This window comes from Salvia hispanica, chromosome 2, assembly GCF_023119035.1.
Source record: "Salvia hispanica cultivar TCC Black 2014 chromosome 2, UniMelb_Shisp_WGS_1.0, whole genome shotgun sequence".
NCBI classification, from domain to species: domain Eukaryota; kingdom Viridiplantae; phylum Streptophyta; class Magnoliopsida; order Lamiales; family Lamiaceae; genus Salvia; species Salvia hispanica.
Window position 1 is genome coordinate 19180023 of NC_062966.1, and position 16125 is coordinate 19196147.

At 36.2% G+C, this 16125-nt stretch overlaps 4 protein-coding genes across 4 annotated transcripts; 1 reads left to right on the forward strand and 3 right to left on the reverse strand.

Moving 5' to 3' along the window:
- Positions 1-2283: 2283 nt before the first annotated feature.
- LOC125205843 (putative NAC domain-containing protein 94) lies at positions 2284-3735 on the forward strand. The gene is made up of 3 exons (XM_048104999.1): positions 2284-2547; positions 2638-2930; positions 3006-3735. Exons 1-3 carry the CDS (start codon positions 2358-2360, stop codon positions 3597-3599), a joined length of 1077 nt encoding a protein of 358 aa, XP_047960956.1. The 5' UTR covers positions 2284-2357; the 3' UTR covers positions 3600-3735.
- A 2406-nt stretch (positions 3736-6141) lies between these two features.
- LOC125205846 (60S ribosomal protein L34-like) lies at positions 6142-7536 on the reverse strand. The gene is made up of 4 exons (XM_048105002.1): positions 7376-7536; positions 7147-7226; positions 6449-6558; positions 6142-6350 (listed from the first exon to the last, which is right to left on the reverse strand). Exons 1-4 carry the CDS (start codon positions 7452-7454, stop codon positions 6257-6259), a joined length of 363 nt encoding a protein of 120 aa, XP_047960959.1. The 5' UTR covers positions 7455-7536; the 3' UTR covers positions 6142-6256.
- Positions 7537-8310: 774 nt separating this feature from the next.
- On the reverse strand, positions 8311-9778 carry LOC125205845 (60S ribosomal protein L34). Its single transcript, XM_048105001.1, has 4 exons — positions 9618-9778; positions 9381-9460; positions 8675-8784; positions 8311-8572 (listed from the first exon to the last, which is right to left on the reverse strand). The coding sequence occupies exons 1-4, from the start codon at positions 9694-9696 to the stop codon at positions 8479-8481; spliced, it is 363 nt and encodes a 120-aa protein (XP_047960958.1). The 5' UTR covers positions 9697-9778; the 3' UTR covers positions 8311-8478.
- A 2140-nt stretch (positions 9779-11918) lies between these two features.
- Positions 11919-12564, reverse strand: LOC125205844 (zinc-finger homeodomain protein 9-like). Its single transcript, XM_048105000.1, has one exon. It carries the CDS (start codon positions 12525-12527, stop codon positions 12006-12008), a length of 522 nt encoding a protein of 173 aa, XP_047960957.1. The 5' UTR covers positions 12528-12564; the 3' UTR covers positions 11919-12005.
- Positions 12565-16125: the final 3561 nt, after the last annotated feature.

Sequence of the window (16125 nt, forward strand, 5' to 3'; positions counted from 1 at the left end):
TAACATATCTTTATATCAAAATATCATTTGTACATGTACCAATTCAGCATAGGGGCATGTTAGGGTGCCACCACCCCTTAAAATAACACCATATCACTATTTCTAGCCAATCATTTGTACATGTGGACGAATAATAAGCTGCCACGTGGCAATTTTTTTTTTTTTTAAAAAAGACGGCCAGCAATTTGTTGGTCTTTATCCAGCAATTTTTTTTGTCCAGCAATATTCGACATACTATACAACAATCTATAGATTGTTGTGTAGTGTTTGTAATATTGCTGTATAGCGTTTATAATATTGCCGTATAAGTAGTGTCACAGTGTCACTTTAAGAGAGGTTGTCATTTTAACACAAACCAATCAGCATATATATTATTATTGAAAGAGTAAAGGTCAAAATTGGTCCTAAACATATAGTCAGAATACCAATTTGGTCCAAAACATTCACTTTTTGAAAATCAAGTCCAAAACATTTATAATCGTTATCGAAATGGTCCTAAACATTTGACATCGTTGTCAAAGTAGTCTTTTTCCGTAAAAAACTATCGGTCAACGCCTAATTAATGTTTTTTCAAACTTAATTAATATACTAATGCATAATTAATTAAACCCTAAACATATAGTCAGAATACCAATTTGGTCCAAAACATTCACTTTTTGAAAATCAAGTCCAAAACATTTATAATCGTTATCGAAATGGTCCTAAACATTTGACATCGTTGTCAAAGTAGTCTTTTTCCGTAAAAAACTATCGGTCAACGCCTAATTAATGTTTTTTCAAACTTAATTAATATACTAATGCATAATTAATTAAACAAAATTAAATATAAAATTAATAAAATGCTAAGAAATTCCAAAATCGACTATTTATCCCTCTTTTTCCTTCTCTTCCATCTCTCCTTCGTTCTTCCTAAATCGGAATCTCTCTCTTCTTCTCTCCGGCGCTCAACGTCGTCGCGTCTTTCTCTCTCTGCTCGCTCTTCCACAAATCATCGTCATCGTGTGTTTCTCCGCATTGTTGCTGTCCGAGATCAAAATCGTCGTCGTCCACCATTGTTGTCGCCGTCCATTGCTGGAAGAGAAGGAAAAAGAGGGAGAAATAGTCGATTTTGGAATTTTTTTAGTTTATTAATTTTATGTTTAATTTTGTTTAATTAATTATGCATTAGTATATTAATTAAGTTTAAAAACCATTAATTAGGCGTTGACCGTTAGTTTTTTTACGGAAAAGGACCACTTCGACAACGATGTCAAATGTTTAGGATCACTTCGTTAACGGTTTCAAATGTTTTGGACTCGATTTTTAAAAAGTGAATATTTTGGACCAAATTGATATTCTGGCTATATGTTTAGGACCAATTTTGACCTTTACTCTTATTGAAATAATATGAAACTTAAAATCTCAAGCCAAGCCAGTTACAATAAAAGGGCAAAACAAAATAGCAAGGAGCTGTGAGCCTGTGACATAAGTGATATACTATTAATTACCTTAATTTCACCAAATTTAGTCAACCATTCTTGATCTCTGAATAGTAAGGCACTTGTTTATCGGGCCAATTAATATTGTAAAGACCTATACTGAAGAAAATGGAAGATCAGCCAAGATCTGTGTCAAAAAAATAGGAGAAAACCCTAATAGTGATTAACTAGTTAGGATTAATAAGTGTGGTCCATTATTTACGTTTTAAACAAAAGGCATCTTTGATTAGTCAAATCTGACAAAGTCAGTGGAATAGAAGCTTACAGGAATGGAATAGAAGATTGGATCCTGAGACACTGACTCCACTTAATTATTTTTTTAGAAATAAACTAAGCTCTCATACTATAGTCTCATTACACAATTTTATTATTTCTTGAATACAATTTGAAGCCTCTCTGCATTGGGAGTGGTTCACTTGGTCGTCCACATTTTCGAATCAAATTTATTTATCATATATACCATGCTTTAAATTAGAAGCTTGCTTTGTCGACTTCACCCACTTTAATAATAAGAATAGGCATAATTAAGATTACAACCACTCCCATATTCAAATCTCCATGAGCACTGATTTGGTGGCTTCTTGAGATTCCTCATTTTGTGTGTGTAATCTTGACTTCGTTAGTGTTTAGTTCAATTTGTTGATAAAATAAAAGTGAATTAAAGTCAGCCAGAAAAGGCGGCTGAAGCTTCGGAGGCAGACTCCTCCTTGGGAAGCAAGCCATGCCTCTCCATATTAACTCACCATTTTAGCCTCTTCAAACTTCATCTTCTCCATTTCTACTGCATGCTTTCACCTCACTCCATTTTAGGGTTTTCATCTTCTTGTTTTCTTTTGTAGTCCTAAAACTAGACCAGTAATATCTTGAAACAAAATTAATATGGAGGAGAAAAATAATGAATTAGGAGTAGGTGACAAATTTGATGAGGAGCTGCCAGGGTTCAGATTCCATCCAACAGATGAAGAGCTAGTAGGGTTTTACCTCACTAGAAAGATTCACCACAAACCTCTCTCGATCGAGCTCATCAAGCAGATCGACATCTACAAATACGATCCATGGGATCTTCCAAGTATATAACTTTCTCCTCAAATATTCAATGTGCATGTTTTTTTTTATGAACTTCAAAATACTAATAGTAGTGGTAACTTTATTTAAGCAGAGATAGCAACAAATGGGGAGAAGGAGTGGTATTTCTACTGCCCAAGAGACCGCAAGTACAGAAACAGCACCCGGCCTAATCGTGTGACCGGGGCTGGTTTCTGGAAGGCCACTGGAACTGACCGGCCGATCTACTCTTCCGAGACCAGTAAATGCATAGGTTTGAAGAAATCCCTTGTTTTCTACAAAGGGAAGGCAGCAAAAGGGATCAAAACTGACTGGATGATGCATGAGTTCCGGCTTCCCTCTCTCTCACCTTCTTCTTCTTCAACCAACAAAAATATCCCAATAAATGTATGAATTTATTTAAGTTTATAACTGGTTTGATGTTACTGGTAATAACTGTGCATGCTCTTTGTCTTCTTTCAGGAAGCATGGGCGATATGTAGGATTTTCAAGAAAGCCAACTCCACCACAAAGAGGGCTATCTCTCTCTCCCATTCTTGGCCTAATCCACTTCTTGACACTACTAACCCTGATGTTATCAACCATGTTAACACCTTCCCAATCAGTTCTAGCATAACAACAATGGGAAACAAGAATACTAATATTCCATCGTTTCAATACGGTTTGTGCAACGATTTGCACAACTCGTCCGTGGGAATCTTCCCGACCCCATATTTGGGCAACGGAGACGAGTTCAAGCCTAGTTACGCGTTTTCTTGCACTGAAACCTCCACACCGGCCTCGAGATTTGTTGTGAATGATGCTACTTCCTTGTTGCTGGAAATGTCAACATCCACCGCAGGAGACTTTGGGGCGGATGCGGGCTTGAGTGCATCGTTGAATGGGCCTGAGGATGTGCAGAGGAGTATTGGCAGTGGAGAAGAAGCAGTCTCAGTACATGAGCAATGGATGGAGTTTCCTTGTTACGGTCTCCCATCGAATTTTATGTGGGATTCATTGTCTCCTTGTCTTAGTGATTTGTCAACTAGTTATTCTACTAACAAGTGCTACACTTGAGCAGATATACTAGTTTTGGTTGCAAGAATCATGTTTTTGTATTAGCTTTTTCTTTCGATTAGAATCTTGTCATCTTGAGTATTTTGTTAGATGTCATCTGATATTGATGTACAAATGCAATTAGGATTTTTTTTTCCTAAAACATGTCTCTGCTATCAGTAATCTTATCAATATTTATAAGACTTGTAGTAACATCACATTCACATTCATTTTCTCCCAAGTACATTTTACCCAGAAAACATACAAACACAAAATTAGTGGATAAGTGCCACCTGAATTCTCTTTCCGGTAACAGAGAACTTAATTGGGAAGAATGAGATGAAAAGGATTCACTTTTTAATGCATAACAAATCATTTTCTGTTGATCTTTCTTATGAGCATCAACAAAAACAATGAATTGTGTAAAAGAGAAGCATAACTAGAGGAAACCAGTAACTCAGAAATAAGTTTTATCAAAAGGGGCATAAGATTCCCAAAGCTTAAGAGCATCCGCAGGGGTTTTGAAAATTTCGTCCGTCCGTCCGTGCCGCTGAGCACGAGCTCGTCCGTCCGTGCCAGCGGCACGGCGCTGCTCTTAGCTAAGAGCACGTCCGTGCCGCTGAGCAGCCATACGTGGCATGCTCTGATTGGCCAACAACATTAACGTTGGCAAATTCGATTTTTTTTTAAATGCATAAATAATTCAAAATAATACCAAAAAAAAAAATATATATATTTTTGGATTCCCAAAAAAATAGAGCCGTTTATAGACGTTTTTTTTGGATTTTGTGAATTTTTTTTTTAATCCCAAAATCATCTATAAATACACACATTCATCATCCATTTTTCACATCAAATTATCTCTCATTCATACTTTTTCATACTAATCATCTACATCTTCCTCTCTCACCCAAACTCTCTCTCAAAAATTCAAAAATGGATTTCACCAATCTCATTGCGGAAGCGGAACGCGAAGAACAAGAATTTTATAAACAATATCGTGCCGCCTATGAAGCCTATGTCGCCGCCAATACCCCCGCCCATCCTCCTCAACCAACTAGAGCAAAACGTCGCTACATCCCTCGTGATCGAGAGGGAGCCCATGAAAGGCTCGTTGCCGACTATTTTTCCGACCAGCCGCGGTATCTAGAAGATTACTTTCGGCGCCGTTTTCGCATGTCAAAACGGTTGTTTATGCGTATTGTCAACACATTGTCCACCCGCGTTGAATATTTTCAAGAAGGTGCAGACGCAACCGGTCGGCAAAGTCTCACGGCGTTGCAAAAGTGTACTTGTGCCATCCGACAACTTGCTACTGGGCAAACGGCTGACCTCTTCGACGAGTATTTGCATGTCGGTGAGTCAACTGGAATCCTATGCCTCAAGAATTTTTGCGACGGCTTTCGTTCTGCTTTCGGCGAGGAATTCCTTCGGGCACCCACCACCGACGATTGTCAACGGTTGCTTCGTCTTCACGAAACAGTCCATGGTTTTCCCGGTATGCTACGCAGCATTGACTGCATGCATTGGAAGTGGAAGAATTGCCCGACTGCTTGGAGGGGGCAACACTTAAGCGGCCACAAAGGTAGCGGCCCAATGCTTATCCTTGAAGCGGTCGCCGACTACCGCCTATGGATTTGGCATGCATATTTCGGTGTTGCCGGATCCAACAACGACTTGAACGTGCTATATTCTTCACCACTCTTCGATGATGTTTTGAATGGTGTAGCACCGGCGATCGACTTCACCGTCAACGGAAATGCATACCACATGGGTTACTATCTCGCCGATGGTATCTACCCAAGGTGGTCGACTTTCGTGAAGTCGTTCAGCAATCCACAAGAGCCGAGACGGATTCTTTTTGCGCAGCGTCAAGAGCAATCCACAAGAGCCGAGACGGATTCTTTTTGCGCAGCGTCAAGAGTCTGCTCGGAAAGACGTCGAAAGAGCTTTTGGTGTCCTTCAAGGCCGATTCAACATTGTGAAGTCCCCTTCTCGGCTTTGGTACGTTAAGAATATCGCCGACATCATGTACACGTGCATTATCTTGCACAACATGATTATAGCTGACGAAGGACCAATGGCGGGTAACTTTTACGATGAGGATGAAGCCGGAAGCTCAACCGCGAGGTCTCCCCCACGTCGAGGTGTGCATACGACGGTGAACGAAAGGATGAAAAGAAGACACACAATGCGCGATACAAGAGCCCACACTGAGCTACAAAAAGATCAAATCAATCACATTTGGGCGAAATTCAGCAACAAGTAGTGTAATTTTCAATTTTTAGGATTTTATTTATGTAATTTTTAATTTTTAAGATTTTAATTATGTAATTTTTAATTATTTTGTAATTTGTAATAATATTTTGGATATTTTAATACATTTTAATATTGTAGAAATGTTTTTATTTAAATTGAATAATAGAATGGTGGGATCCTTGAGCTTGTCCTTAGCTAAGAGCACGGATGTGGGTGTTGTGCTCTTAGCTAAAGACAAGCAGTAAAAGTGGGTCCGGGCCCAATTCCGTGCTCTTAGCTAAGAGCACGGATGGGGATGCTCTAATGTAGCAATCAGAATAATTTCAATACGAAATATAAAAGAATCCTGGAAAATACAGGCTCTTGAAAATCTCACAATACAATTTCTTATAAATTGCTTTTCAAAATTATCTTTGAATCTAGTTCTTGGAAGCAACCTTTTCCTTAGCCTTTTGAATCTTCAAAACCTTCTTCACAATCTTTTGTTCTTCCACCAAGAAAGCTCTAATGATCCTTTAAATTAGAAGATAAAATGATGTGTTACACAACTTGATCACAACGAGTCAAGAAATGACAGCTTAATAGAACATTAAAGTACAAAAAACACCAACCTTTCCCTGACAGCAGAACCAGATAAAACTCCGCCATAGGCACGATTCACAGTTCTACGGTTCCTGGACAATCTAGACCTCTTATACTCCGCAGGTCTCAGGTGAGGGATCTGTCCACATTTATAAAATCAAAGCATAACTAATTAAGTGAAGTATGAGACCAAAGAAATTCAAGGCAATGGAAGTACAAGTTCATGACATATAAAATGCATACATTTGAACATACTACTTACTGATCTAAGTAGATGATACCTGTAAATAAGGTTAGGGTGTATCGTATATCTCAAATAATTCACACACATTTGGGGTTGGGCCTAGTTTTAATTGATTGGCTGATTGAATATTCAACAATACAGGGCAGCGTATCCAAAATCCAAGGATTGAAACTTGACATCGTTAAATCACTCTTAAACGAAAAAATGTCCAAAAACTATCTGGATATGCTTAACAGAACACGAACACGAACACTTGACTCAATCAATCAACACATATTCCATTACCTAAGCTATGTTATGAGAGCAATAAAACTACAAATTGGGGTTTAAAAATAAGAGCATACTTTTACTTCACATATTCACTGAATAAGTAAAAAATGGTGCTCGTATGAAACTGAAAAATCAAGCTTTCACTCAAAAAACAAGAATATTTCTGCAATTATCGCATGATTGAGAAAATGATCTTCAAAATGCATCACATACCCCTTGGATTCTGTTTCCGGTGACAGGGCATTTTGGTCCACTCGCTCTCTTCTTGGTGGTCTGATACACTAGCTTCCCACCTAGATTTCAAATAGTATGACACAAACCAATTAATCCGGGAATAAAAATCATCATACAATATCAAATCAGTAATTGATTCAGCTATAAATGGGCACAAATCACTGAAGACAAACACGATCAATTCGAGCAAAATGTTACATAAATCTACCCGGAGTTTTGACGACGCGGTGTTGATTGGATTTGGTGGCATAACTATGACGCTTCCTGTATGTCAGCCGCTGCACCATTTTTCCGTTCTGGTGGGATAATGCGAGCGCGAGAGCTGATGAAGGGGGCGAGTGTTGCTGCTGCCGAAGCCCTAAATCCGACGGCTGAGATTTTTATATTTAGGAGCAGGACGTGTGGCTGAGATTGGGCTTGTACAGATGCATTTTTTAAGCTTTGGTAAATTAGCCCAATTATAATTTTTGTGTTGAAATTGAGCCCATTAAATTTAATCTTAAAACTCTAGCCTAAGCTCTCAAGGACAGGATTATCCAGAAATGGAGTTGTCCATGAATTTCAAATATTGGGCGAAAAAGTTATCATCATGATATTAAATGCCTAATCTTGCTACTTGATTAAAGGACTAATCTTTTATCACTTAGCTCAATGACTACATACATGATCCAAATCTCCATAAATCAAAGTTTTCATTGTTCGAACTCTCTCCCTCATATATTAAAAAACGACATCGAAATGAAAAAAAAAAAAAAAAAAAAAAAAAAGCATTGATAATAATGTGCAAGAGCGTTTTTCATATAGAAACCAAAAAATTAGATTGTTGAACATTGGACACTACGATCCACTTTTGGCATAATTCCAACTACAATTTATACTCCACAAGAAAACATTCAAACACAATTGGTAGATAAAGTCATAAAACTTACCCGCTGAATTCTCTTTCTAATAACAGAACACTTAAAGAGGAATGAGATTACAAAAAGGGTTTAATAAATAACAAATCATTTTTCCGTGGATCTTTCATATAATAACAGTTTAATAGCAGTATTTATTTTGAAGTGTCATAATTAAATATACTTATATACTTCGCTTTTTTATGAGCATCAACAAAACAATAAATTGTGAATAAGAGGAACATAATTAGAGGAAACCAGTAGTTAATCAATGAGTTTTATCAAGCAGAAGAAAACGAGTCATTCATTTCGATAGGAAAAAAATAAATCAAGGCACCTCAAAATCTCACAATACAATTTCTTAATCCCTCTGATAAATTGCTTTTCAAAATTATCTTAGCCTCAAGCTTTAAATCTAGTTCTTGGAAGCAACCTTTTCCTTGGCCTTCTGAATCTTCAAAACCTTCTTCACAATCTTTTGTTCCTCCACCAAGAAAGCTCTAATGATCCTTTACATTAGAAGATAATAATAAAATGATGTGTTACAACTTGATCACAACGAGTCAAGAATTGACAGCTTAATAGAACATTAAAAAACATAAAGCTCCAACCTTTCCCTCACAGCAGAACCAGATAAGACTCCGCCATAGGCACGATTCACAGTCCTGCGGTTCCTGGACAATCTAGACCTCTTATACTCCGCAGGTCTCAGGTGAGGAATCTGTCCATGTTTAAAACATTAAAGCATATCTACTTCAGTCAAGCAGGATGCCAACGAAATTCAAAGCAATGAAGTACAAGTTCCTGATATACAAATGCATACACTAGGGCCGTGTTCGGTTTCCTAGATAAAATAGTACCGAGATATAATCTAGGATTGAGTTGTGAGATTATTTTAAGTTTGAGGGGGTTGGCTACGACTAATTATCAAGGATTGAGTTGTGGGATTCAATCTCACGAACCAAACAGGCTTCATATTTGATCCCGAGATACAATCTTGCAAACAGAAAAATGCCAACAGATCCAATCTTCAAATATTGAAACTTGACATATAGTTTATAATCTCTCTTAAACAAAAAAGGTTGAAATACTATCTGGATAGGCTTAATAGAGCTAGAATACTTGACGCAATCAATCAAAACTTATTCCTCAATGCAAAGCAAGTTTTGAGTGCAATAAAACCATAAATTGGTAGCTAAGAACATGAGCATATTTTTTGTACACAAATCCACTGAATCAAGTAAAAATCGTCCTCGTGTGAAACTGCAAAATCAAGCTTTCAGAATACTACGCATCAATCCATTAAACGACACATACCCCTTGGATCCTCTTTCCGGTGACGGGGCATTTTGGTCCACTCGCTCTCTTCTTGGTGGTCTGATACACTAGCTTCCCACCTAGAATTCACATATGACGCACAATCCGTCACTCACACGCTAAAACTAATCGATTCGGGGAGAATAATCATCATACAATACCAAATCAGAAATCAAATTAGCTATTAAAGAGCAGAAATCATTGAATCAATTCGAGCAAATTGTTAAGTAAATTTACCGGGAGTTTTGACGACGCGGTGTTGATTGGATTTGGTGGCATAGCTATGACGCTTCCTGTATGTCAGCCGCTGCACCATTTTTCCGACTGGGGTTTGGATGGGAGAATGTGAGCGCGATAACTGATGAAGGGGGGAGCGTTGCTGCTGTCGTAACCCTAAATCCGACGGTGGATATTTATATTTAGGAGGACTGCGAATGAGATTGGGCTTTGTATATGCCTCCTAAATTAGCCCAATTATAATATTTGTGTTGGAATTCAGCCCATTACTAAGTTTCCAATGTAGGACTCCGATGAAATATAGCAATCTTATTTAATAGGAGTAGTATATTTCGTAACTACGTACCCTTCCTTCATGTTGTGGTCTTTATTTCAAATGTTGAATATTTTTAATCAATCTAACGTTATTTCTTCAAAAGCTATGAAACTACAAGGAGAGTTACAAACTCCGGGAACAGTGCAGAATAAAATGAAAATAGAGACTGAAAAAGTTGTAAAGGAGTCCAATTCTAAAAAGACTACCTTCATTCATTATTAATAATCTCAATCATAAATATAAAATTAGAATAGTACTTATGAGACAAAAAAAATTAATGATTAGCGTGTTATTAGTTGAAGATGAAAAAATAGAAGTGATAAGAGTGTGGGAAAAAATAGTACTCCCACCTCCGTCCCTTATTAATGAAGTTACTTCTTTTTTTCGCATGTTTTAAAAAAATAATAGTAATAATTAGTAAAGTAAAATAAAAAAGAGAATAACGTTGATAATACTCTTCTCTATATTATTCATCTCTTATTTTAATATTTTTTCTATTTTAACTATTTATTACTCCTTCCGTCCCACTTTAAGAGGCCCGGTTGACCAGTTTTTGGCGTCTCACTTTAGGAGTTTCGGTTAAAATATTTCATAAAAGGTAATAGGCCTCATATTTCACTAAAATTTTTTCACTCACATTTTATTACTATAAAACTAATACGTAAAAGTAAGACACACATTCCACTATCTCTTTTCACCTACTTTTCCTTTACATTTTTTAAAATCCGTGTTAACCTCAAATGAGACTCCTAAAGTGAGACGGAGGGAGTATTAGTTTCTTAAAATGAGTGAAAAAATAGCTTATTTAACAAAGAACGAAAAAAGTACACCAATTTATTCACATTTGTAAAAAACAAAATTAGTAAACACCCTACTATAGATTATATATAGTGTATACTTTTTAGAAGCATCAACAAGTTTAGTATATTCAATATTGAAAGCGAAGGGAAAAGTCATATTTATATTGATTGAAAATCATGTTGTAACATTCCCAACCCACAAAATTTCACTATATTTTATCACGAAAGTGGAGTATTTCGTAAACAAAAATCAATTTCATGAGATTTTCAATGAGAGAATCTAAAATTATGCCTGCCGCCACACCCACCTAGTCCTATTTCGGCAAATCACAGTTAAGATAAAAAAAATGTTATCAATTACGGAAAATTGTTACTTCAGTGCAATGAAAAAATCATTTAAAGCAACTAAAAGGAACATAACTAAGTGAATCAAAATACATGGTTTCCAAGTCTTGGATAATTGAGTTACTATACTGGAAAATTGTCACTTTTTATGTTTGATGTTAAGTTGATTAAAACTCATCAATGTAAAGCTATATAAATAAATTGTACTGAAATATACTCCTACAAAAATTGAACCAAGTTAACCAACAAATTAACTATTTTCAATTGTTAATAAAGGATGGTTTTCGTTCACCTCATGGTCCCTTTTTGCTGGTTTTGAATGAACTTTTGACTTGTATTAAATTAGTAGGGGTAGAGAAAAACAAGTTTGGAGAACGATTCATATTTTTATATGTTAATCATCTGTTTTGTTGGTGAAAGAATGTTGGAGTTTAGCTATTCAATTACTCGAAAATGATCGTGTAGCTCATAATATTAGAAAAGCTCGAAACAGGGGAAAATAAAAAAAAAGAGACAACTTATTTGGACAACCATAGTTTATAATTCAATTTTATATTTATTGTTCAACTCGGGAGAAGAAACATTTATTTGGGGTTAAAAATTACGTGTAAGTCTACTCAAGTTTAAATATTGATTGTCACATGATCAGTACAATGTGTAATACGTATACACTAACTAAATCCGCGAAAAATGGTTGAATTAAAATGAAATACGACAAAATTGGTGAGCAGATTTGAAAGAGAAATTCGATCCTCTTTTCCATGCAAATAAAATCCGATACAAGAATTTGTTATGATTCACAAGTACATCAGCCGATTCCAAGAGAGAAATATTCTGAATTTAGTTTTTCATATTTCAAAATTATAGAATATATTAAGTTGTATGAGAAGAAAAAATAAAATGAAATTAATTAGTGAATAAAGAGCGTTAATGAAGTAAAAAAGTGTTTCCATTTCCGCGGTTGATGTTCTTGTTGTTGTGCATCCACACCTTGAGCACTCCTCTAGCGACGCCGACGTGGCGGCAGAACTCCTCCACCGCTGCGTCGTCGCACCTCTGCATTTTCCAGCCGAGCTTCTCGGAGAAGGAATGCATCCTCTCCTTCTGGTCCTGGCTGAATTTGGTCCGCGACCGCTTTCTTCCGGCCACGTCTTTAACGGCGGTGCGTTGAGGCTGTCCGAAATTGAAATTGAGAAAGTGTGGGGTGAGGATGGCGCGGCGGTGGAAGTTGCGGTGGCAGCCGCAGGCGGCGCATATCAGTGAGACAGGCATGGGCATGTACTCTCCGCACCCGTCTACTGCGTGCCCGCCTATATTGGCTGCGTGATTCTTCATGCATTCTTTGAACGCCGGCGGCTGGTGGTTCTTGATGGATGGAGTGGGCGTGTGCGGTGGGGTGTCGGGCTCGGTTTCTTCGCCACTTTTAGTGGGGATTAAGCCTAGGTCCATTGAAGAAAGAGAGACAGATTTTACAGAAATAGCAATAAAATTGTAATATGGGAGGTGTGGTGGAGGATGGAAGTATAAGTGGCTATATATTGAAGAATAAGTATAGGTCCATTGCTAATTAAGTACTAGTATACTACTATTTTTAATACAACTAAGTGTGTCTTTACGCACAAGAGATAATTAATCCCCAACCCCTCTTAATTTTTTAAGCACAGAGAATATAAACGATTAATGATAAAGGCCACTGATAGTCTTCTTTACAATTAATCAAATCAAAATTTTGTTGTATGAATTCTTTTAATTAGGTGGGAAGTGGGAACAAACAAAGGTATATATGAGAGACCGGTCTTTCATAGATCACGAACAAAAAGATCAAATTATACTTAATAAAATTAAGGCAGTTATCTATTCTAAATATATTTTGTAATGCGTGTCTTCGCTTAGAGGAGTCTACGTGCTATATCTTCATTAATTATTTGGAGCAGAACGAAACGAATTAATACATAAGCTCTAACCATAACGATGCACATCATGATTTTGGTTTTTTGATACTATATTGTACATACTGAAAAATGCATCATGAGTTGTTAGTCCAAATTAGCATGTCCGAGTGTGTGATTGAATGCATAAAAAAATTCAAACAACGAATTTAATTGGTCGGTCGTTAAGGTCAGAATTTGCTTCTAAGTTAATTATTGTGTGTGTATCTTCTGGATTTCACAAATTATTATGTATAATATTTTTAATTTGTTTGGTTTATCTTCAAGGAAGAACACTTGTAACTAACAGTGCGAAAAGGTGTTCAGGCTCAATAAGCAAGTACTTATAGTCTACCACGAAGCAGAAATATAGGGTTTTAAATAGTGACAATATGCAACAGCATTGCTTAAGCTAGAAGTTTACCATATAATACAATGTGATTTTTTAATATAGCAACTATACGTATAGTCAATTTAAAAAAAAAATGAAAATAGTAAAAAAAATTCTTAAAATGGAGCAATTATTTCTAACCTCGAAATTATTACATAGAGAAACAAAATGACCACTTTAAATGGAGCAATTTAAAAGATTCCTAGGAATGATGTGATCTGATTTACATAAAATGGGACTTGATTAAACTCCAAACCTACAAAACTGTTAGAAGTTTTTTAGAGTGAAATATCATCTAGTGATAATTAAGGAGGCATGCAGACAAATAGTAGTGCTAAGCTTTGTGCTGGAAAAAACCTATAAAGTAGGAAATGACACCCAAAGATTTGCAATAGAGTAAAACAAGCATCAATCAAGTGTTGAAAAATTTAATGGTGTCAACTTTGAACAATATTATGCACCACCCTGTCTGCGGAATTGATACTTAATTGGTGGATCAAGAAAATGTCAAGACCATAAGTGACTTATTCTGTCGAATATTATATTACTATAATTTTGTATCTGTAATTTAAAGTATAGTAGCATAAAATTGGACTCTATGTTGATAAATTGGATTATGTATTAATATTGGAAATGGGCGGTAGTAATGAGTTTTTGAATAAAAACTAAGGTTGCATAATTTTCATATATAAATAAAGTTCATAAGTATATACCACTATAAAATAATTAGGGGTACAATTATTCCCTCTTGTTCTCACATAGATACATGATTGTCGTCTTCCTCCCACACTCTCCGGCCCATCCTCGCCTCGGCCGCGCCACCGCCTTTGTCTCTCTTAAATTCACCCCCCTCTCTCCTCCACCGCCGCACTCGGTCTCGCTGCCGTCATTTTAAATTTTGTTGATTGGATGGTGGATTTTAATTTGTTGGGATGTGATTAGATGCGTGGGTCGGTGGGTTTAATCTACTTTTTGACTAATTTATTAATTAAATGTGGTTTTATTAATTTCTACTAATTCCTAGTACTCCCTCCGTCCGTGAATAATAGTCCCATTTATTTTCGGCACGGGGTTTAAGAAATGTTGAAAAATGGTGGAAAAAAATTAGTGGAATAGGGGTCTCACTTGTATATATTAGTTTTAAATGAAATGTGAGTAAAATGAGTTAATGGAAGGTGAGACCCTATTACCATTTATAGTAAAAGTGAACCGAGACTCTTATTCGCGGACGGACTAAAATGGAAAAACGGGACTCCTATTCGCGGACGGAGGGAGTATTACTTTAAATTTTAATAAAAATAAGATAAATATGTTTGTAAAGACAAAAAAATAAAATAAAATTGTGACTATAAAAACATGTACAAATTAATCTAATCTATCAAAACACTAGTACTAATTTGATATTGTTTTAAATTTTATCTGTCAAATGTAATAACTTAAAAGTCATTTTGGATCTTGTTTTGATCTGCATTAATGCATTAATTTGTACTCCCTCCGTCCCAATAAATATGAAACGTTTGTTTTTCAGCACAGAATTTTATGTAGTGTTGTTTTGTGAGTTAAAGAAGAGAGAATAAAGTAAGAGAGAGGAGAAAGTAGAGATAAAAATATTTCTATTTTAAGAAACATTTCATTTTTTATGGGACAACCCGAAAAGGAAAACGTTTCATTTCTAATGGAACAAAGGGAGTATTTTACTTGTACTCCTTATCTTGTCTTGAAATATTGCTCCCATGAATTATCGGCAAATTTGATACTACCAATCTTTAGTATATGGGGGCGTACACTAACACTTACACGGCCACTAATATTATTGACTGCTTTTAAGAGCTTCACATAATTTAGGTACTTGAAATCAAACCTCCCACCAATCGAATCTATGGAAGTATTAATGTAGCAACAATTTATCAATAATCTTTTCTAGAAAGGCTACTGCTTTAAGCCGATGTGTGCCTTAAATATGCTTGTGTAGGCACTTGCCACTTTTTCTATGTTGTCGAGCGAAGTCATGCACTCTCTCTCGTGCATATTCATCAAAGAATTAGGCATCGTGCACGATTGACCTCTAATGCATATTTATGAAGAAAAAAAACTAGAGATATACCTATTAAAATTATAAAAAAAAATCGGAGAAAAAAAATCCCACCCATCCGCCCTCCCTTGCAATGCATGGGATCGGGACCGAACCACAATTTTCGCGGTCTGGTCCTATTTCCGGTATGTGACGTGGATGCTCTAAGTTTCCCATATGCTAATCTTTCATCTTTTTCAAAGTGGAGGGGGAATTTATTTTGTGGGCATAATGTCAAACTTATTTTACAAGATTATGGTTGTTTGCGTGGGTTAAAAGCTGAGATTAGTTATTATAAGTTCATAACCATTTAGATTAAATAAAGAATCTGTCTTCTATAATTTGCCAACTTTGATATGCTTCTATGATCATTTGTAATTTAGTAAAGGCTTCAAGTTCAGAATGTGCTCAAAACTTATGTAAGAATCGGACAAAATAGAACAGGTAAAAAACAACAAAAAAAACCGTTACATGACAAAGAAATAATGAATCAAAACCAACTGAATTCTGTGGCTTTCAACAAGCCCTGTCTACTGCTTCGCCTCAAGTTGTTTCTCGCGCCGCCGCGGCTGCTTCCTGTGGGGGCGGCTCTCCGGCTTCCTATGCTACACTATACACATCTCCAAATCCAAACTCCAAATAGCTCAAGCCTAAAAA

Excerpts from the sequence above, each read along its gene's own strand:
- LOC125205843 (XM_048104999.1), top strand. The coding sequence starts at position 2,358 with ATGGAGGAGAAAAATAATGAATTAGGAGTAGGTGACAAATTTGATGAG. Across the intron at positions 2,548-2,637 it reads CGATCCATGGGATCTTCCAA|AGATAGCAACAAATGGGGAG; the intron begins GTATATAACTTT and ends TTATTTAAGCAG. Across the intron at positions 2,931-3,005 it reads ACAAAAATATCCCAATAAAT|GAAGCATGGGCGATATGTAG; the intron begins GTATGAATTTAT and ends GTCTTCTTTCAG.
- LOC125205846 (XM_048105002.1), bottom strand. The coding sequence starts at position 7,454 with ATGGTGCAGCGGCTGACATACAGGAAGCGTCATAGTTATGCCACCAAA. Across the intron at positions 7,227-7,375 it reads CCGCGTCGTCAAAACTCCGG|GTGGGAAGCTAGTGTATCAG; the intron begins GTAGATTTATGT and ends TTTGAAATCTAG. Across the intron at positions 6,351-6,448 it reads GGTTCTGCTGTCAGGGAAAG|GATCATTAGAGCTTTCTTGG; the intron begins GTTGGTGTTTTT and ends TCTAATTTAAAG.
- LOC125205844 (XM_048105000.1), bottom strand. The coding sequence starts at position 12,527 with ATGGACCTAGGCTTAATCCCCACTAAAAGTGGCGAAGAAACCGAGCCC.
- LOC125205845 (XM_048105001.1), bottom strand. The coding sequence starts at position 9,696 with ATGGTGCAGCGGCTGACATACAGGAAGCGTCATAGCTATGCCACCAAA. Across the intron at positions 8,785-9,380 it reads CCGGAAAGAGGATCCAAGGG|ATTCCTCACCTGAGACCTGC; the intron begins GTATGTGTCGTT and ends AAACATGGACAG. Across the intron at positions 8,573-8,674 it reads GGTTCTGCTGTGAGGGAAAG|GATCATTAGAGCTTTCTTGG; the intron begins GTTGGAGCTTTA and ends TCTAATGTAAAG.